We start from the raw sequence: 22,890 nt of genomic DNA, 5'->3' as shown, positions 1-22,890 counted from the left end.
AAAGAAATTAACTAATTAAACGGGTATCTCAACGCTATAAATAGAATAAATGGACTCTGTATGGAAACATCTGGGTTTATCTGCTCATCTTTACATATCTCTGAAGATTATTTCCCCAAAATCTATGGAACCACTCCCCCCGCCCACCAAAAAAAACAGGTAAGTATCAAATCCAATATAGACTTTGAAAACATGTCATCAACGGTATTTAAAGATCTTATCCAAGCAAATCAAGAAAATAGAGGCACAGTAGAAAGGAAATCTGCATCTGAGTTATTTTTAATCATTGCAAGAAAAGCGATCTGGCAAAAGCCAATTGGCTTATATTGATTTTGAAAATCATTTTCTATATTAAAATGCTCTAAATACAGATTAGCTTTCTTTGCTCAATATTTACTGTTGTTTAACTTGCCTTGAAATAACATGAGTCGAAGTCCTTATATATATCATTTCCCTTGCAAGGTCAGCAGCTTATTGATGCATGAAATGAAAAAGAAGACGTTGTGTGTGTGTGTGTGTGTGTGTGTGTGTGTGTGTGTGTGTGTGTGTGTGTGTGTGCGTGCGCGCGCGCGCGCGCGCGCATGCGCGCGCGCAGCAAGGGTGGAGAGGGAGGATTCTCCATTTCTTTTCTCCATTTTTAATGTCTATGAGAAACTATTACTCAATTTGACCCAGTAGTAAATATAAAAAGCCAGTGCCCTTTTGGATAAATACCTATAAATACATGTGACTTTGTAACAGATCCAAATGCCCATTTATGCCTTTTTATAATGGAATACCAGACAGACAGCAACAACAGAAAGATTTTCCACTCTTTGATTAATATAATCTTCTGAAGTTAAATTTTCTGCCAAGTGGAAACCACAATAAATATTATTTTTTAAACTCTATGCACAATTTCATCCTCTACAGGTGGCAAAAATATTAATTTTTAATGACAACTTCTGATGATGGTTTTGTTAAAACTCTTTTTAAAATAGTTGCAAATTACTTAAAAGAAATCATGGCCTGTAAGTGTAAAGCTCTTACAATATACATCACAAAACACAGAAACTGGGCATTTTTCAGGGGTCACAGTTCTCTTCTTTTTTCCCCTCTTCTCTTTTCCCTTAGAAATTGTTCTTAAGTAAGGAAAGAAAATAATGTTCAGGGAATTCCCTGGTGGGGAACTCAGTGCTTTCACTGCTGGGACCCAGGTTCAATCCCTGGTCAGGGAACTAAGATCTCGCAAGCCAGGAGGTGTGGCAAGAATTATGATAATAATAATATGATGATGATGATGTTCAGAATAAAAAGGAGAGGGCACAGCCTTGTCACTGAATTCCTGCAACTGAACCAGACAAAGAAAGGTTTTTCAAGAAAGGGAAAAAAATCCACAAATGAGATGGGGAGGAAATCTGAGAACAGGACTGGGGTCCAGTTTTATGGGATCCGACGTGGAACAGGCCATAAAGATGAAACTAAAACAACCCTGGGCAAAATCAAAGGATGACTATGTAACACGTAATCTAGTCTAGCAACTCAAGAAATAGGAATGCCAACAGGGAAATTCCCAAGATTTAAAAAAAAACAAAAAACATACAGTTAAATGTATGGAGTAAATAACATGGAATCGTTATGGATTTTATTCAAAAGCTTCCCCTCCTGTTCTCTGCCTTAGCCATCGGATGAATTAGAGCAATGCTTCTGGTCCTTCCAAAAGTTTGTGCCCCAGATTGTGGGAAACGTTAACTCAGAATCTATGATCTGGAATTGATGACTTTTCCATCCTTCCAGTTCCTTTAAAACTTTTTGATTCCCAGGGATCTCACACGGGGGAAAAAAATGTAAAGAACACTTGTAGTTCTATCAGGAAATCTTGGAGGGAAGCCAATCTTAATAGAAGTTGTTAAAAATGATTAGCTTCCTAGGATAAGACCAGTCTCTGGAGTTTCGCTTACAGGATATCTGTGGGGAGGGTGAGCCTACAAACTAGGGTTTCCAAAGATGAAACAGAGAAGGTGAATGTTTTTAAGTTTCCATTACAATAGAAACTATACTCAAAGATGTGGTCTGTGTAGCTCCTGCTGTTGTCAATGTGATTTTCAGAGATGATCAGATACAAAGCAAGGGGCCATGCACAAAGGAGAAGAAATAACAAGTAATTCAAAGGACAACATAATTCAGCAGTGAGGTGAGAGGCAGCTCTTTCAGATTAGAACAGAATTAACGTCTACATCGTCCTTTAGAGCTCACCTGTGCCAGAGCCAGGCATGTGACAGCCAATGAGATCTGTCTCGATTTCTGCATTTCAATTTCCAAAAGAATTCTGATGAGTAGGTGTACACAATGAAAGTAAAATTACTCTCTGGTATTGCCTAACTGCTTCCAGAAAGTTATTTTTCTTTAACGAGCGCCAAGGCAGGGTAGATATATTAGGTCCCAGAAGGCAGTGACTCAAAGTTTCCAAATTTAAAAAAAATCAAAAAATCACTAAAAGGTAGGAATACCAGGAAGCTTAGCTCAGCACTAACCTCAGCAAAGTGTGCCCATGTGCCACTTTGGTTACAACTTTGCTTTTTCTGAATTCGATAACTGCGTCAAACAATATTTACTCAAACTCAAGATTTTTTAAAAATAGTTCATAAATAAATATTTGAATTTAGAGAAAGTCTTCATAGCTGAGTACTTACTAGAAAAAGCATGTGAACAGTGCAGTTAAACTTTACATAGGCCAGTGGGGTTTTGAACCCAATGGAGACAAATTAAATCACAATCATTGCTTCTGCAGAGAGAAAAGCCTTCAGTTAAGATATTATGTAATAGGGGCTTCCTAGGTGGCACAGTGGTTAAGAATCCACCTGCCAATGCAGGGGACACAGGTTCGATCCCTGCTCCAGGAAGATCCCACATGCCTCGGAGCAACAAAGCCCGTGCGCCACAACTGCTGAGCCTGTGCTCTAGAGCCTGCGAGCCACAACTATTGAGCCCACGTGCCACAAGTATTGAAGGCTGCAAGCCTAGAGCCCATTCTCCGCAACAAGAAGCCACTGCAATGAGAAGCCCTCGCACCACAACGGAAGAGTAGCTCCTGCTCTTTACAACTAGAGAAAGCCCGCGCACAGCAACAAAGACCCAATGCAGTGTAAATAAATAATTTTTTTTTAAAAAAGAGAAAATTTGAAAAAAAAAAAGCTAGCAGATGTTTTTATATAAATGAAGTTTGAGAAAATACAAGTTTTAGGCCAAATTTTATGCTCAAAACTATACTTATTCATACAGACTCTACATGAGATCACAAAAGCAGTAAGAAGCAAAGGCCATAAATCTTGCTAATCTGGGATTATTGGAATTTGATTCTGGTTTGATAATAATTAGGTAGGATTAACTAAGTTTGTACCTGAGTCAAGCCTACTCACCAAAATAAAGAAGAAAGAATTAAAAACAAAGTTGGCAGTTCGATACTGAAGAACAAACCTTAATTACTCAAAAACCTAATTACTCAAAAACTGCATCATTGTTCAGAACACGTAACTACAAGCGCTCTCTCCAGAAAAATCCATCCCAAAGCGCTACATAGATGTGGCTGAACAATGAACCTTTGTATTACTTCTACCTAGTTTTCATTTGCAAAAACTAACCAAATAAAGGTATCGAGCTGAACTGTATTGAAAAATCACCCGCCAAAAAAAGTACTAAATCTGCATTGAAAAACAAGTTCATACTCGAATTTAATAACTAAGCTCCACCATTTTAAACTATAAAAACAAATTCATCCCTTCTTTTATGAGTTTTTATGATACTGCCTCTGACATCATTATCCAAGACCAAACAATTTTTGCTGACGTCTCCATTTTTTCTTCAAATGCTTTGTTATTATATTTGGAAAAGTATCTGTCTGAAAACAAGGACTGTTAACCCAGGATTAGGGTAGATTGGGTGTGGCTGACCTTCTGGGTGACAGGCAAACGGTCAACTTAATCCTGACATGTAAGATAATCCTTCCAGCAGCCCAGTGGTTAGGACACCGCGCTCTGACTGCTGTGGTCCAGGTTCAATCCCTGGCCGGGTCCCAAAAGCCTCACAGCACGGCCAAAAAAAAAAAAAGAAAAGGATTGGAGAATGGTAAGCTGGGTGGTGGATGCATAGGAGTTCGCCCTATTCTTCTTGCTATTTTTGTATATGCTTGGACATTTCTATAATAAAAACTTCTAAAGAAGGATCCATTCCTGGCAAAGTCAATTGGACAAAATTTATTGAACGCGAGGTGGTATGTTACCCTCTGGAGATGCGGGAGTGAACCACACCTTTTCCCTGTCCTCGAAGAACTCACAACCACATGGGGAGAAAAGCAAAGAAAAGAGGTGTTATCATCTCGAGGGATAAGCACTAGTGTGGCAGATTATTAAAATGTACCTAATAAATCGTGCCCTCCCTGCATCCCTGTTTTTTTCAAGGCCACCTTGACGATCATCCCATAAAGAGGTAGAGGCTACAGCTCCATCCTTGACTTGCTCTGGCCAATAGGACAGTCGCAAACATCACACAGGCAGAAGCTTCTAGGCTGCTTGAGCACTGGTGCCTGCTCTCTCCTGCCACTGAGCCTAACAAAGGGTGACACACCACACAGAGAGAGACGGCCACTGTCTCAGCCACCCCAGCCGAGGCTCCAGCATGTGAGCACAGCCACGGTGGACCACCCAGCCCCGCAGAGCTGACGCCAGCCAGAAATGCCCAGGCACCACAAAGAATAAATGATAAAGGCCTGTCTTAAGGCACTAAGTTTGATGTGATTTGTTACATAGCAAAAAATAATTGATACAGCAGTGAACGCACCTCTACTAGTTTTGGAGGGACATGGCTTGTACAGACAAAGGGGACACTGAAAACTGAGAAATTAGGGAAAGGGGAAAAATCATGGAGGAGAAACACGCTTCAACAGGGAAACACGTTCTTTTACATGTGGCTTTAATAGAAGACAGTTGGAGGCTCATATTTGATGCTCTATTCAATGTTTCCATATGCTGTTTTGGCCCAAGAGTATAAAGAAACTCCTGCTTCTTGCTGATAGGTAGTTGGAAAAGGGAGGAGTAATTTATTTTTTTTTTAATAAATTTATTTATTTATTTATTTGTTGGCTGCGTTGGGTCTTCGTTGCTCCGTGCGGGCTTTCTCTAGCTGTGGCGAGTGGGGGCTACTCTTCATCGCGATGCTCAGGCTTCTCACTGTGGTGGCTTCTCTTGTTGCAGGGCATGGGCTCTAGGTGCATGGGCTTCAGTCATTGCGGCACACGGGCTTAGTTGCTCTGTAGCATGTGGGATCTTCCCGGACCAGGGCTTGAACTCATGTCCCCTGCACTGGCAGGCAGATTCTGAACCACTATGTCACCAGGGAAGCCCAGAGCAATTTGAGTCTTTAATGAGCCTTTTCAGATCATTACAGGTATTATTCTTGGCCATGACAGCAAAACTCAACAAACAGTATCTTCTTAAAGGTTAGTTGCAGTATGGAACCTGAAATTATATCATACCGTGAGATATTCAAACCCATGCATTTATCTTGCATTTTGGTGTATTTGTTACCTATGCACGATTCTGTAATGCCACTTATTAGTCATTGAAAAAAATTTTGATTCACTGAGTGAGGAGATCTTCCAGATGTCGAACCATTTCATTATGCAGCATCCAAAAAAAAAAAAAAAATCACATTTGTTAACACAATCACTGATCTCATCAGGGAAGGATGTAAGGGGAAGCTGTCCACCTCCTGGTGGCTTACAAAATTCTATAACGTTGGCAATAAATACTGCCTGTTATTTTTCTTGAAGTGACTCACTCGATTCACTCATTTTTAAGAAAATGACTGCCAAATGCCTATGTCTGAGGAACCATAGTTTGACTACCAGTCTCTCAGATAAAAAATTGTATTAAGATGTGGCTGGTTCAGTCTGCAACCCCAACATCCCACCAGGGCCATTGCTCAAGACAGCTCTCATCCTTCATTCAGAGGCAGCAGAAAGAGCTGATATGTACTTCCCATTTCATCACACAGAACGTTAAAAAAAGCACATGCATTCAAAGGTTAATATTTGATAAAAATGAATCATTTATATGCTTCATCGAGGACACTCTTAAGTGGAACTGGCTCTTTTTTTTAAACTACAAGTGGTTGGCGGTGACTAAGCCACGGGTGCAGACGGGTACCCCTGCCTTCATGAGGATGAAGGCGTCAGCCGTTTTCCTTGCCACCGCTCTTCACGTGGTGAAAAGGGTTTTGCCTTCCATCATGCCTTTAATAATGTCTGAGCACTATGATGAAAACGGGTGTAACCTCCTGCAGATCTTGAAAGAGTCCCGGGCACCCCCCTTTGAGAACCACTGGTCCGTCACTGCCGTAAGGCAGATGGGCAGTCAGACTGATACAAACATGAAACTCGGAGCCAGGAAGCTTGCTGGTTTTCATTCATTACGTCGCACTGAAAAATGGACCCTCGATTCTTGGCCTGGGGAGTTTGAGGTGAAAAATAGGAATATGCACACTCTGGCTGCAGGGAATCTTCACGTTCACGTGTACACGGTTCTGGGCTTTGGTAAAGGACCAGCAGTCCCACAAAGACTGGGTTTGCCCTTGTCCTGTTGCAGCTGTTTCCAAGCATTAGATTTCACACTGTGAAATCCTATAGGTGAAGAATGTGCACAGCCTGTAAAATGCCACCAAGAGGAATAATGCCTCCAGAGGACAAGGGCGTAAGTGCTTTGCACAATGGTTTGCTGGCAAAGCCCAGAGACCAACAACGCTGGTGGCCCAGGCGCACTGCCAGGGTCCCCATCTGAGAAAATAGCCTCATGCCTTTGGTCCCCCCGAGGAAAGTGACCTTTCAGCCGGCTTTTTCTTTAGTTTTGCAGACACCGGCCCCACCAGGCCTCTACAGAACTCCCCACGGAGGATTCAGGCTCCTGCCAGCTCATTTCACCCCCCAGCCAAGTCATAATGAATTTAAAAAGTCAATAAGTGCATTAACTTGTAGAGCTACAAAGCCCTCCGCTCGTTAAAGCTCTTCAAATAAAGAATCCAACCTAGCAAGCTCCAGCTGCCACCTAAGGGATTGCTATTCTCAATACGAGGATGCTGCAACATTTATGGTGCAGTCTGTAAATCATCCCATCGGAGCACATAAAAGGAAAACAAAGTGTAAACCCACCCAATACGGTTCAAAATGGAGTAACACCTATCAAGGGCCCCTATTAAGTATCTCCCAGACACCCAAGAACTGGAAAATTACTGAAGACAGCAGGATTATTCTTGGCAAAACCACATCCTCCAGAGATACACCCAGCCTGGATATTGCTGCAGACCAGAATAGACATGAGCTCACCCCCTCTTTCCTGCACCTTACCCTCAAAACTCAGTACAAGACTCAAACCCCCAGGACTTCCCTGGTGGTGCAGTGGTTAAGAATCTGCCTGCCAATTCAGGGGACATGGGTTCAAGCCCTGGTCCAGGAAGATCCCACATGCCACGAAGCAACTAAGCCCGTGCGCCACAACTACTAAGCCTGAGCTCTAGAGCCCGTGATCCACAACAAGAGAAGCCACTGCAATGAGAAGCCTGCGCACTGCAACGAAGAGTGGCCCCTGCTCTCTGCAACTACAGAAAACCCACGCAGCAACAAAGACCCAATGCAGCCAATAAATGAATAAAATAATTGATTAATTAAAAAAAAGAAGACTCAAACCCCCACCCTTCGGGGCCGATGCCACTCTATGCATCTGGCCTCTTTCCTCCCTGGGAAAGTGAATAAAAACTTTTCCTCCTCTTGCTAATATTTTTGTGAATTCTTTCACAACCTGCATCAGCTCACCTAACACAAAGCATTAAGAGATCTGGCTACGAGGCTATCTTTGCTATTCAAGAAGTATATCAGAAAGGAAAAAAAAAAACAGCAAAGGTTTAGGAGTATCTACCCACATAAAAAAATCAATATATGGGAAACATAATACACCACTGCGCCACCACGGCAGTGCCTATGGGAACCTTGTCAACTCTAATAAAACTGCCTTTCTGTTGCCCAGCCCCGCAACTTCACCAGCAAACCCAAATCAAAACGCGAAATGAACACGTACCCACTGCCTTTGTGCCGTTTCCTTCATTGACTCCGTGAAAGCGACAGCAAACCTAGGAAAGGGAGCAAAAATAATGAAAACAATCAGGGCAGAATCTAATTAACATAACTGTGAAACAACGCTTTGGAACAAATTGTGAGAGACAGGTAAGGAGCTGAATTTACAGTGCGATCAATTTTTATTAGTCCTGGTCATTGGCTATTAGATTTCATCTCCACTCACATCCAAAAAAAAAAAGTTCTGTCTGCAGGAAATAAGCAAATGAAGCTCAAAACTTCCTATGTTTCCTTTTCCTCCATGGAAGATGAGAGAAGCACAGATAAAAGCCAGAAAGCAAGATGCAGGAGAGAAGCAAGGAACTTAGGATTCAGGGGCAGGCAATCCAGGCCACTGGCTTTGCCAAAGGAAGACTAGGCTAAAGTGATCAAGATTTACTGAACATTCGTGGATAAGGAATGTTAATGTCCCCATTCATCGAGAAATGCCTGTGTCCAGAAGCAGAGCTGGGTACACATGGAAGGAAACAGGACACATCTTATGGGGTCAGAAAGTAAGAAAATGCCTAAACATGGCAAGAACTTGTGGAAAGGAGGCAAAAGTCAACTCAAAATATCGCCAAGGGCTTCCCTGGTGGCATACTGATTAAGAATCCACCTGCCAATGCAGGGGACACAGGTTCGATCCCTGGGCCGAGAAGATCCCACGTGCTGCAGAGCAACTAAGCCCGTGCACCACAACTACTGAGCCTGAGCCTGTGCTCTAGAGCCCATGAGCCACAACTATTGAGCCCATGTGCCACAACTACTGAAGCCCACATGCCTAGAGCCCATGCTCCACAACAACAGAAGCCACCACAATAAGAAGCCCACACACCACAACGAAGACCCAATGCAGCCAATAAATTTAAAAATTTTTTTAAATAAATTAATTTAAAAAAATTGAGCTGTACACTTAAAAAAAAGTGCCAATGGCCATGGCTTGGGTGATTTGGGCACCAAAATAAATGAGGAGTGATGGGTGGCCTATAAATTCCAATAAAATAAATAGCCATGAGTCCATGTTGATGTCACTAAATAACTGAATAAGTAAAGGGGGTCAAACCGACAACTCTTCCTTATATAGAATTCCAATGAACAAATGTAGTTGTGGTAGAAATAGAAAATCGTCATTATGCAAACGGTGCAGTAAAAATTGTGGTGGCAAAAAACCATTAATGGGGAATTCCCTGGCTGTCAAGTGGTTAGGACTCGGCACTTCCCTGGATGGGACCCGGGTTCGATCCCTAGTCGGGGAACTAAGGTCCCACAAGCTGCACACGGCATAGCCAAAAAAGAAAAAAAGATAAAAGAACCATTAATAGATGATTCCTTCCCACTGGCATGACCTGGAAAGGGGAGCTTGTGTCCCCCTGCCTGTGTCCTGTGTCTTCAAGCCTTCCTTCTTCCCCCTCCCCGCTCTCCCACAACCAGCTGCCAATCACAGACACAGCTAATCACATGACCCTCGCTTAAGGGAGAAATATGGAATCCTTCCCTCTGGGTAGAATAAACGTGGGTGAGGAGGACCAGACCACATCAGACCTTGCCTCAGAGCCCAGCAGGGATCAGACTGCTGGCATCGGTTATGAGGTGCTCTCCATGCCCCCCACCCCGAACATTGGCAAGAAATATAAATAAACTATATTCTGAGCGCATCAACTTTGCCCCAAGAAAGGAGGATAAAAAGCAGAGAAAGATAACTAAATAGCAATTGTAAGGATAGTGTAGAAACCTTCCTTTGTGGAGAACTACAAAAATGAGAAACTTAAGAATCAAAGAACACGATGCATGTAAACTGCCTGCCACAGTTCCTGGTCCCTAGTTCATTTAACATCTGGAAAACATTTGCTATTATTATTTTCTACTAGTACTAGCATCACGACCAGGACTTCTGCAAGACATCAGTGCACCCCACGTGGCCAGTGATAGCCTCGAACTTTCGAAAAGGACCCCAAAAGCCAAGAAGAGCCACTGAACAGAGAATAAGGTCAGTGAGGATACAAAAAGTGTGCATTTTACCCCGTAACAGCGTTTATGAATAAATGCACAAGTGCAATCCTCAGGGTGGCTTTTGTAGAAAGTTAAATCCACTCATTTGGCAAGCGTGATGCTCTACCTTCCTGTGAGAATGTCAGCTCCACATGAGCTGGAACGCTGCTCTGCTCGCAGCCACCTCCCCAGCCCCTGGAGTGTCTGTCACCCAGGAGATGGACAAAAATATCTGCAGCCTGAATGAGTGAATATGCAGGAGAAGGGAACAGTTCCGCCTTAAATTCCAACAGGAGGCAGGTGACAGTGAGGGAAGGATGGAGTAAGGGAGGAAAGAGAAGGAAAACATCCCAGGTGTGTGGAGCTGACTGTTTGAATTGTAGCTCAGCGGCTGGCTGTGACTGTCCCCCAACCCCATGTAACCGTCCCCACCATCACGTCCTGCTCATTCGGGGACCCGAGATGAGGCATCAAGAGGAGCTACAGCATCGGCTTAAGACGGCAGGGAAGGATGAGAGTCTTGGGAAGGTTTTCATCAAAGGGTGCACGTGAAAATGTTCTAGGATTCAGAGGCGTGAACTGGAGGTAACTTGTCAGACACGTCACATTCCAGAGCCGCAGATAACACTGTTTTTCTTGTGGCTCCTCATATAGAAACAGGCGCCCTGGCTTTACACCCACCTAACACATAATCTTTTAAGAGAGTTTCTAGCCCAAAGATCCTTGGAAGATAAAGACATTTAAAATAACACATCTAGGACTTCCTAGGTGGCACAGCGATTAGGAATCTGCCTGCCAATGCAGAGGACATGGGTTTGAGCCCTGGTCTAGGAAGATCCCACATGCTGAGGAGCAATGAGACCTGTGCACCACAACTACTGAGCCTGCTCCCTAGAGCCTGCGAGCCACAACTACTGAGCCCGTGTGCCACAACTACTGAGCCCGTGTGCCACAACTACGGAAGCCCACGAGCCTAGAGTCTATGCTCCAAACAAGAGAAGCCACGGCAATAAGAAGCCTGTGCAGTAGCCCCGAGCTACTGAAGCCCGAGCGCCTAGTCTGTGCTCCACAACAAGAGAAGCCCACGAACCACAATGAAGAGTAGCCCCCACTCGCTGCAACTAGAGAAAGCCTGTGGGCAGCAAGAAGACCAAAGGCAACCAATTAATTAATTAATTAATTTAAAAATACTATTTAAGGTAAACATAGGAAAATAAAATAACACATTTCTTAGGAAAAATATTAAACTACCACTTTTGCTCTTTTGCCTGAATACTGCCATTTCAAAACATATTTACTTTGACACAGAATTCTGTTTGTCAAAAACATCTTTAGTAACACTATAGCTCAAAAACCATACAAAATTACCGACATTCAACCAGTTTTGACCTACAAAACAGTAATTTCATGCGGTTTAACCCATCATGTACCATTGATTCTGTAATTGTGAAAGTATCTGTGAAGCAATTCATTTCATACAAACTCTTTTGCTCATTTGCTTGGCAATGTTAAATTTTTCTAATATGCAGCTGGATGAGCCTTCACTAAACAATTTCCACAAATTTCAAACACTCATTTAATTTTGGAATTTATAACTACCAAATACTCATTACAATATTCGTAAGCCAAAGAGCGGATGCTAAAATAAGTTCACATACTATATACCATACAGGAAATAAGGTTTTGCTTTTTTTTAATTTCCCATTTTAAATATTTATTTATTTATTTATTTATTTATTTATTTATTTATTTATTTTTGGCTGCGTTGGGTCTTCATTGCTGCATGCGGGCTTTCTCCAGTTGTGGTGAGCGGGGGCTACTCTCTGTTGTGGTGTGCGGGCTTATTGCAGTGACTTCTCTCTTGTTGAGGAGCACGGGCTTTAGGAGCTCGGGCTTCAGTAGTTGTGGCGAGTGGGCTCTAGAGCACGGGCTCAGTAGTTGTGGCACATGGGCTTAGCTGCTCTGTGGCATGTGGGATCTTCCCAGACCAGGGATTGAACCCATGTCCCCTGCATTGGCAGGAGGATTCTTAACCACTGTGCCACCAGGGAAGTCCTAAAAAAGTTTTAAATACTAGAAGAATTGAAAAATATACCTTATAGGAAAAATATAACCATTTAAAGAAACATTCATTATAAAGCTAGACAAGTTCAATGCTTTGTTCTACAGAAAAGTGTACTGTATTGTGTTGGACAAGAAATTTATGATGCATGCAAACTCCCTGCCCACTCACTTCAGTCAATACCCCCAAATAAAAATCAATGTATGTTTTAATAACAACGCAATGAAATATGCTAATGATACTATCATAAGATGAATTCATTCCATGTTGTTTCTCCCAAGCAGAATGATTTTCCTTCTATGAGACAGTGCATTACAAACTGCAGAAATCTAAAGGCAATAAATTTTTAGGGTGTAAGAACAACAACAAGAAGAAAACCTGTAATGATAGATTACCTTTCAAGGTAAGCTGACACTGTTTTAATACCATTACTTATTGTAAAACACACACACATACACAGAATGTACTCTCCATTTTAAAAAGTTTGCATTGCCACATTTATGTCCAGGAAGCCTTCAGGAAGAAGTAGTGCTGAAATACAATTCCATTCATTTGTAACCCTAGTTTTAAGGGGCAAGACTGACACCTACCTTTCTCCGCAAAAAAATTAGGCTGCACAATAGAACCTTGGCTTCTGTCTCTGGTGCGGATCAGAAATGGGCAAGTTACATCACCTTGAAGAGGTCTGGATTCCCACAGGTTTTCAGCCATGCGAGGGTTATAGACGAGCCACAGGAGATTTATGGTTGGCCACTTACAGGGGACATGGAAGCAATCTAAATATCCATCGGCAGACAAAGGGGTAAGGAAAATGTGGTGTGCACATGCACTAGAGTACAATTTGCCCTTGAAAAAGGAAGACACCCTGCCATCTGCAACAACATGAATGAACCTGGGCCACATTTATGCTCAGGGAAGCACGCCAGACGCAGAGGGACAAATACTGTATGATTCCGCCGATACGTGGAATCTAAAATAGTCAAACTCATGGAAGCACGAGTAGGATGGGAGGAGTGGGGGAGGGGGACACAGGGAGTTACTAGTCAAAGGGCACAAAGTTTCAGTTGTACAAGGTGAACATGTCCTAGAGATTTCCTGTACAGCAGAGAGCCTCCAGGTAATAATACTGTACGTAAACAATTTGCTAAGAGGGTAGATTTTCTGTTAAGTGTTCTGATCATAAAAATGAAAGTAAAATAATAAAAATAAAGAAGGTGGGAGTAAACTTTTGGAGGTGATGGATATAGTTATAGCATAAATTGTGATGATGGTTTCACGAGTGTATATACTAATCTCCAAATTCATCAAGTTGTGTACATTAATTACATACAGCTTTCTGTACATCAATCATTTCTTAATAAAGTGGTTAAAAAATTAATAAAGCAGTGTGTCCACATTTTAAAAATTCATCACCTGGAATTCCCTGACGGCTCACTGGTTAAGAATCCGCCTGCCATTGCAGGGGACACAGGTTCGAACCCTGGTCCGCGACGATCCCACATGCCTCGGAGCGTCTATGCCCCTGCACCACAACTACTGAGCCTGTGCTCTACAGCCCATGAGCCACAACTACTGAGCCCACATGCCACAACTACTGAAGCCCATGCGCCTAGAGTCCATACTCCACAACAAGAGAAGCCACTGCAATGAGAAGCCCGTGCACCACAACGAAGAGTAGCCCCTGCTTGGCGCAACTAGAGAAAGTCCGCGTGCAGCAACAAAGACCCAAACAGCCAAATAAATAAACTTATAAAAAAAATTCATCACCGATTTTTTTTCCACAATGATTCAAAAAGGTACTAGAGTTCAAAGGATGCTTCAATAGTACGTGCTGGGTTCTCGGTAAGCTTTCAATTCAGGGAGACTCTATGGAGGTGAGACTTTGTATTGGCAGCAGCCAGTGGGAGCGCAGGAGGCAGAGACCACACCCACTCATGTTGACATTTCCATGGAATCACCCCAGAAAGTCTGCCGAGAAGAGTTCTGTGCTTTGGGTATGCACACATATTTATTTCTTCTTTTGATTTCATTAGCTCTTTTTTTTCACAATTTTTATATGAACATAGAGGATTTGTATGCTGTTATTATCATGTTAGTTATTATGACTGTAATTTTTTAATTTTGTTTTGTTTTGTTTTGTTGGCTGTGTTGGGTCTTCGTTGCTGTGCGTGGACTTTCTCTAGTTGCAGCAAGCAGGGGCTACCCTTTGTTGTGGTGCTCGGGCTTCTCAGTGCAGTGGCTTCTCTTGTTGGGGAGCTCGGGATCTAGGCACGTGAGCTTCAGCAGCTGTGGCACGTAGGCTCAGTAGTTGTGGTGCACGGGCTTCATTGCTCCAAGGCATGTGGGATCTTCCTGGCCCAGGGATCGAATCCATGTCCCCTGCATTGGCAGGCAGATCCTGAACCACTGCACCACCAGGGAAGTCCCATGACTGTAATTGTTATAAAGAGAAAATGGGGTGTTTTTTTTTTCCACCAAGCCTCCCAGTTTACTCCAGAATGCTGTACAAATATCATCATTTTGTAAGAATGCCTCAATATGAAAACGGTTGGGAAGTACAACTCTGGGTTCTCAACTGGCATCAATAACTGCTCCCATCCCAGGGACCAGACATGTGGGGAGGTGTGTGTGATTGTTGCAGAACCTTGCAGATGCTGCCGGCATGTGGTATCCAGAGACAGGGACACGCAGGGCAGCCCCCCACAAAGAACAACTGTCCTGCCCAAAATACTCATCGTGACCCCCCTGAGAAACCCACTCGGCGGTCGCTCTCACAAATGGTTTATGTATAGCCCAGACATCTGTAGAGGTAAGAGCCATGTCAAAGAGATTCTACTTGATACAACTAGAAACATGAAAATTACCAAAGAAAAAAATCTTGTCGGTAAAGGCACATATACAGCTAAGGCAGTAAATCAGCCATGTATAAAGCGAGTCGGAAGGTTAAAAGACAAAAAGTAGGAAAATCATCTATATACCATGATAAGTAGTTAAAGGGAACGCAAAACAAAAAGATGTAAAATATGATGTCAGAAACAGTAAATGTGGTGGGGGGTGGGGTGGGGGAGTAAAAGGACAGGGTTGTTAAAATGTGTTTGAACTTAAGAGATGAGCAAGTTAAAATCATCAGAGAGATAGATGGGTGGTGAATACAGTGAATAACTCTGTAATATCTTTGGTGACATACAGTAACTTGATTTATCACGGGCAACATCCTGAAATGTACAGAAGTATTGAATCACTATGTTGTGTAACGGGAACTAAAGCAGTGTTGTAGGCCAATCACACTTCAAAACCAACCAATCAAATAAACTCCGACCTCCCTGGTGGCGCAGTGGTTAAGAATCCGCCTGCCAATGCAGGGGACACGGGTCGAACCCTGGTCCAGGAAGATCCCACGTATCGTGGGGCAACTAAGCCCGTGCACCACAACTTCTGAGCCTGTGAGCCACAACTACTGAGCCCACATGCTGCAACTACTGAAGCCCACGCGCCTAGAGCCCATGCTCCGCACCACAATGAATAGCCCCCACTCGACGCAACTAGAGAAAGCCCGTGAGCAGCAACAAAGACCCAACGCAGCCAAAAGAAAAAGAAAAGAAAAAAAAAAGCAAACAAACTCATAGAAAAAAAGAGATCGGATTTGTGGTTACCAGAGGCAGGGGCTGGGGGTTGGGGGAACTGGATGGAGACAACCTAAGGCACAAACTTCCAGATATAAGATCAGTAAGTACTAGGAATGTAATGTACAACATGATAAATATAATTAACACTGCTCTGTGTTAGACGTGAAAGTGAAGAGAGTAAATCCTAGTTCTCACCACAAGGAAAAAAAAATTTTTTTTCTATTTATTTAAATTTGTATCCATATGAGATGATGAATATTCAGTAAACTTATTGTGATAACCACTTCCAGCATGTAAGTCAAATCACCATGTTGCACACCTTAAACTTCTACAGTGCTGCATGTCAGTCACATCTCAATAAAACCGAAAAAATAAAGATATTCTACCTGGGCAAACCTGATGCAAAGTCAACCCTAATTTGTGTGCTAAGAAAACCTGAGTTTATCCATATTATCTCTTAGCAGGGATTTTTTTCTCTTCCACCACGCAGAACATTCTAAGAACGTTTGTACGATATTAACTGTAGTCAAAGAATCATTCAAGTGCAATAACTTGTTTACAATGACTGTGGCAAAACGGACATGCACCAAATGAAAGGAAAAAAAATGAAACAAAAAAGAAAGAAATTGGTTGTACATGGTAAGATGTAAACCTCCCAGGAAATTCCCCGGAGGTCCAATGGTTAAGACTTGGTGCTCTTACTGCCAGAGCCCTGGGTTCAATCCCTGGTCAGGGAACTAAGATCCTGCAAAATCACGTGTTATGGCTAAAACAAACAAACAAACAAACAAAAAACAAACCTCCCAAACTATTGGTTTCCTCCATCTTTTTGTTTCAATGAATTTCATTCAAAAGTGTTAAAGGCTTAACTCCTATGAAATTCTCTTAAGCATTACCTGGCTTCTTCAAGGACTTTTCCCATCACTTTGTTTTTCTCTCCCTGGTTAACATCTTCATTTAAATCAGTTCCACCAAAGATGATTCCAAAAGGAATTCCACGACCTGCAAAATTAGGATAATTAACAAAGCACAGTTGACCTTTGGAAACATCCCCTCGCTAACCATCCCAAAGCAACGATACCAAAAACTGACGTTCCCAGAACATAGGGACCATATTCTGTTGTTTGTTTAATCTTATCCAACTCTTCTGAATAGAACAGATGTCACCGTTATGAACGTGATGGGGTCAATCACGTGAGACAAGATGATTTTAAAACAATTTGCTTTAAATTTTAACACATGAAAAATGTTGTTAGCTTCCATCTACTGAAGCCAAGCGTATCGTTCCTTGGAAATGGGTTAATCTGGAACTACTGGTGTTTATTTTTTTTTATAAATTTATTTATTTATGGCTGCTTTGGGTCTTTGATGCTGCACTCGGGCTTTCTCTAGTTGCAGCAGGCGGGGAGGGGGCTACTCTTCATTGTGGTGCACGAGATCCTCATTGCTGAGGCTTCTCTTGTTGTGGAGCACGGGCTCTAGGCACACGGGCTTCAGTAGTTGTGGCACATGGGCTGAATAGTTATGGCTCACGGGCTCTAGAGCACAGGCTCAGTAGTTGTGGCGCACGGACTTCGTTGCTCCGCAGCATGTGGGATCTTCCCAGAGCAGGGCTCGATCCCGTGTCCCCTGCATTGGCAGCCGGATTCTTAACCACTGTGCCACCAGGGACATCCCCTACTGGTATTTAAGACAGAAAAAGAGGGCTTCACCTCTTTTTTAGAGCTGCTGTTCATAATAACAGTCACCATGCTGGTGAGGAACCAAGAGGGAGAGGAAAGAGACACCGACTACATCTTCCAGGAACATGCCGTACCACAGCAGTGATACATCATGGAGGGAGCAAGTATATGGGAACCAAAAATATTTGAGATGCTGTACATGTCAAGTGCAAAAAGATTTCCCCTGGGAGCGTATTTATTCTGAATGAGGGGCCCTGAGTTGATGGAAGGCACCTTCCCTGGCTTGGTTATTTCACGAGGCACCGAGCCTGCACAGATCAGGTTAAACAACGTGCTCATCAAACAGGGCTCCTCAGAAGGACTTCCAAAGGTCAAAACGAATTTCAAAAGAGCAAAGGCAAACCACTAAACAGACCAGATCTAACTTGAGTTCATACCGAGGTTTCTCAAGCCATTTTTACTGAGATTCAATAGGTAAAGTGAAAAGGTTCGGATCTTTCCTTTTATTTGCCTTACAAGTGTTTTTGCCATGCAAATGAGCAGACTATCTTTTTTTTTTCTTTCTGGTGAAGAGCATCTCACCTCACTGTTCAGAATTCAGCCTCTAGATACTAAACACAACAATAACATGTAAGAAGTACAGAAAGGCTGTAACTAAAAACTCAAAGGAAAACAAAAAAATTTTAAGTAAAAAAAATCAAGTGCATTTTGATTAACACAATATGTGTGTAGGAAAATGATAAACATATATTTCTCTGTACATAGAACATCTGTGAAAGGGTAAATGGAAAAAACCTAGCTGCCGATGCCTCTATAGAAGGAACCCTGGGAGGGTTGGGGGGCAATGAACTGGGAGATTGGGATACCAAATTGTATACTCTAAATATATGCAGTTTATTGTATGTTAACTGTATCTCAATAACAGTTCTTAAAAAAAAAAAAAAAGAAGGAACGCTGGTGGTCCAGTGGTTAGGACTCTGCACTTTCACTGCTGAGCGGCTGGGTTCGAGCCCTGGTTGGGGAACTAAGATTCCACAAGCTGCATGGTGCAGCCAAAAAAAGAAAAAGGAAAAGAAGAAGGAACCCAGAAGATGGGACAGATTTGGGATGGGAGAGAAACTTACTTTTCTCTCTATAAGATTTAATATTGTTTGCATTTCTTACTGTGGACAGGTGTAACCTTTTCCAAAAATACATACAGCCAGACAGACATGGAAAAGCAAGTCTGATAGAGATGATTTCCCTTCTGCCATGGGCTTAGACTTGAGGGATGCTGAGATAGGGTGAATAATTTTAGCACGTAGGATGGACGTGAACATTTGGGGACCAGAGAAAGGTCTGTAGTAGGTAGAAAATGGCCCCAAAAAATGTCCATTCATCATTCCCAGAACCTATGAATGTGTTACATGGGAAAGGGTAATTAAGGTTTTGATGAATCTTGTTGAGAATTTGCTTTAGACTTAAACCGAAAGGAATGGACAGCATCGGTGTCTGATTAAGAAGCCAGGTTCGGGAAACCACGAGATTTTTTTCTCAACAGACTGCTGGGAGTGACAGATTTTCAGCATAAGCACTGATTCTAAAGATCACTAAGTTATGTACTTAAATATACAGAGTAATGCATCTATGTGAAGAGAGGGTCCAACTTCCTATGGTGCAGGAGGCAGGAGACAGAGCGGGAAGATTAAATAAGGTTTGATGCACTGCAGGGAAACAGGAAGTCACCTTTAGCAATGAAACATCGGAAAACTTCAGAAGTTGACCCGTTTTTGCTGAGTGAAGTGTTATCCCCATATCATGATTACTGTAGGTAATTTGGGGCCTCAAGTGACGTACTATCTCCTGAAAGGCTGCCACTACTGTGTCATTTAATTCATGTTCAGAAAAAGCCACCCCGCTCAACAACAAAATTATCTGTCCTGCCCCCACTCGGTGGCTGCTGGGCTGTCACTGAAGTTAACTTGGCCTTGGGAGGGATAAGAAGAAATAATCAGAAATTGTAGCTAGAGCCAAGAGGATGATTACATGCACGTTCTTTTGAGGTCCAAGGAAGCAGTGTTTTAATATCCCCTGTGGATCAGTTTTCTAAGAGAAGTACTGTTGCTTGACTTGAGGATTTATTATTAATTAAGAGCTCATGCTCCATGAAGTTGCATCCAATACTTTGCAGGCAGAGAGGCAAATCATTTTGCTGCAGTTGTGATGGTTAATGTTTTGTCTGGGCTAAAGGAGGCCCAGAGAGCTGGTAAAACAGGAGTGGTGGGTGTGCCCGGGAGGGAGGGTGTTTCTGGAAGAGATTAGCATTTGAATCTGTGGCTGAGGAAGGAAGCTCTCTCTCAACAATGCAGGTGGGCCTCACCCAATCTGCTGAGGGCTTGAATACAACTACAAGGGGGAGGAAGGGTGAATTCACGCTCTCTGCTTAAACCCGGGCATCCATCTTCTTCTGCCCTCGGGCATCGCCACTCTGGGTCTTGGGCTTCTAGACTCACACTGGGACTTATACCATCAGCCCCCCAATTCTCAGGCTTTCAGACTCAGGCTGAATGAAACCACCGGCTTTCCTGGGCATCCAGCTTGCAGATGGCGGATGTGGGAATTCTCAGCCTCTGTAATCACATAGCCAATCCCTATAATAAGTCTTCACAGCCATATATTTGTATGCGTGTATGCATCTATATCTGTATCTATATCTATATCTATATCTATATCTCCTCTTGTTGCAGAAATCGATCCCACAAGAAACCAAGCACCACACTTGGAAGGTTGGAGAACTCAGGTTTACTGAGCCGGCGGCGCCAGATGAGCTAATGCTCCAAAATTCTGGGCCCCGTTCCAGGTGAATTCTCTCCTTAAATAGGTTAAGACACATAGCTGCAGTTGGCATTAATTGATTGGCTACAGTTGGCATTAATTAATCAGCTACTCAGTTTCCATAGGTTACAGGTGATTACAGAGGGTGGGCGTTGCTAGGGGTTACATGCAAAGGGTTTTCAAAGAAAGGCGAGCAGGCATAGAGCTATGAACTCCAAATTTTCCTCATCACTCCTGGTTCTGTTTCTCTAGAAAACCCTGACTAATACACCAGTAGAAATGATAGCCCCCCACCCTCACCTCGGAACTTCCCTGGTGGTCCAGTGGTTAAGACTCCATGCTTCCACTGCAGTGGGCACGGGTTTGGTCCCTGATCGGGAAACTAAGATCCCACATGCCCCACAGTGTGGCAAGAAAAGAAAAGAAAAAAGAAAAAGCCCTAAAGCTTACAGTTGATTGCCCTGCTGGACATAACCAGTTCTGCAGCCAACCTAATGCTAATATTCTTAATTAAACCGCCTTCTCAAATCTCAGTCCCTCAAATGTTCTTTAAACTGGCTTTAGCATCTTAGTAGTTTCCTTATTAATAAATCAGTTGAATAAACGCTATCCTATGTCCTCACTTCTATATTTTGTGAGAGAGTCCCATTTTTAACTTTCGAAAATTAGACTTTGAGTTGAGAAACACACATCAAAAACATTCAAGATAAGACTCTTAATGCAGTAAAAACAGCTTCAAATACATCCATTCTCAATTGGCGTAGTTATATCATTTGAGAAAATTACTCCGTTAAGAAGAACAAACCAAAAAGATGATTGTGTTCCTTCCATCTTTGAGCTGGATAAATGGGATAAACTGTTTCATCTATGTTTTAAGTTGAAATTATAGGCGTTTTAGGTTTTCGTGATTGCTAGTGCTTCAAGAGAGAGGGCTACCTTGTAAAAGTCTGCCTCCTCTATAGAGATGAAGAGCCACAGCTGCCTCCAAGTTCTCAGCTTTGATGAAGTTTGAGATTTCAGATGGGCTTTCAAAGTCAAAGGCATCTTTCAGAATACACACGTGACCTGCAGCTTCTAGATGGTCCCTTTATCAAAAAATAAACAGAGAAAGAAAAAGAAAGGAGAAAAACACATTAAAATGGCACAAATTGCTGCTGTGGTTAAAATTTAAAATCAATCAAAAGATTCGTCAAATCAACAGTTAATAATACATATTTTCTGAATTGTCCTCTAGAGACAATCCACCTAAAATACATTCATCCGTCAGTCTCACATGGCTGGGACCAAGGCCACCGGGATGACAGGCTAACTCGGGAAGGCTTGGCAGCCTTAAGACACAAGGCACACACGGGGGACTTCCCTGGTGGCACAGTGGTTAAGAATCCGCCTGCCAATGCAGGGGACACAGGTTCGAGCCCTGGTTTGGGAAGATCCCACATGTCGCGGAGCAGCTAAGCCCATGCGCCACAACTACTGAAGCCCACGTGCTTAGAGCGCATGCTCCGCGACAAGAGAAGCGACCGCAATGAGAAGCCCCAGCACCGCAATGAAGAGTAGCCCCCGTTTGCCGCAACTAGAGAAAGCCTGTGTGCAGTAACAAAGAACCAATGCAGCCAAGAAAGGAAGGAAGGAAGAAAGGAAGGAAGGAAGAAAGATTTACTTAAAAAAAGAGGCACATACAGCCATTTCCGGTGGCATTTGCCGTATCAGAAAGCTCCCGTCTTTATTTCTTTGATTACACTTTTTTTCTCCTTTCCCTTTATTATGGATAAATACCCAAAGTTTGTTTTTAGGCATCTGCTACTCGGCTTCTAATAAAGAATTAAAAACTCACCCACTATCATAGCTTCCAAGAACACTCGATGGCCTTTCCATTCTACCTCCAAAATATCTTTCAAATATGTCTCTCCTTTTTCTTCTCATCCTAGTTCAGTTCCTTGCAACAAAAATCTAAAATACAAAGCTAATAAACCAAAAAGACACTTTCTAAATGGTGGCAATAGCATGAGTAAAACTCAAAGGGCAAATGAGAAATTGGGGAAAAAAAAAAAAACTATTTACAACACTTACAAAAGGAAAGAAACTAATTTGCTTAATATATATATAAAAGCTTTCATAAATTAATAAGAAAAAAAACTAACAACCCAATAGAAAAATAGGGATCAGCATAAAATTGTAGTCCATGCCAGACAAACAAACAAACAAAACAAAACGAAGCAAAAAACTATAATTGGGCTTTTAAATACAAGAAATGGTGATCAACTTCAGTCATATTTTTAACGTAGAATATTTGTAAAGATCAAAAGTCTACCTAAAGCTTCATGAAATAAACACTCTTATGCTGGGTAAACTGGTACAACCTGTTACGTGGGCAAAGTAACAACAAGCTATCATATTTAAAATGCACAAACAGGGACTTCCCTGGTGTCCAGTGGTTAAGACTCCACACTTCCAATGTAGAGGGTGGGGTTTGATCCCAGGTTGGGGAACTAAGATCCCACATGCCTGACTCTGGGTGTGGCCAAAAATAAATAGGATAAGATAAGATAAGATAAGATATAAAATAAAAGTGCAGGA

General features: G+C 42.4%; 1 protein-coding gene across 8 annotated transcripts in view; it reads right to left on the bottom strand.

The window, feature by feature from the left end:
• GLT1D1 (glycosyltransferase 1 domain containing 1) overlaps positions 1–22,890 on the bottom strand; it is a 103,790-nt gene that overhangs the window by 62,081 nt on the left and 18,819 nt on the right. For 5 of the 8 annotated variants that reach the window (XR_009055185.1, XR_009055186.1, XM_057746617.1 and 2 more), the window contains exons 2-5: positions 21,250–21,398; positions 16,714–16,819; positions 8,103–8,154; positions 2,236–2,283 (exon numbers count right to left, since the gene is read on the bottom strand). Coding sequence is in view for 6 of the 8 variants with exons in the window: in XM_057746617.1 (XP_057602600.1) it covers positions 2,236–2,283; positions 8,103–8,154; positions 16,714–16,819; positions 21,250–21,398 (355 nt within the window). In the remaining 2 variants the exon portion in view is untranslated. Of the gene's footprint in view, positions 1–2,235; positions 2,284–8,102; positions 8,155–16,713; positions 16,820–21,249; positions 21,399–22,147; positions 22,264–22,890 lie in introns of all 8 variants that reach the window. The other 3 variants (XM_057746618.1, XM_057746616.1, XM_057746615.1) reach the window with 2 other exon arrangements.

Source organism: Hippopotamus amphibius, chromosome 8 (genome assembly GCF_030028045.1).
Source record: "Hippopotamus amphibius kiboko isolate mHipAmp2 chromosome 8, mHipAmp2.hap2, whole genome shotgun sequence".
NCBI lineage: Eukaryota > Metazoa > Chordata > Mammalia > Artiodactyla > Hippopotamidae > Hippopotamus > Hippopotamus amphibius.
The sequence above is the reverse complement of the archived record's forward strand: the minus strand, read 5'-3'. Positions and strand labels throughout refer to the sequence as shown.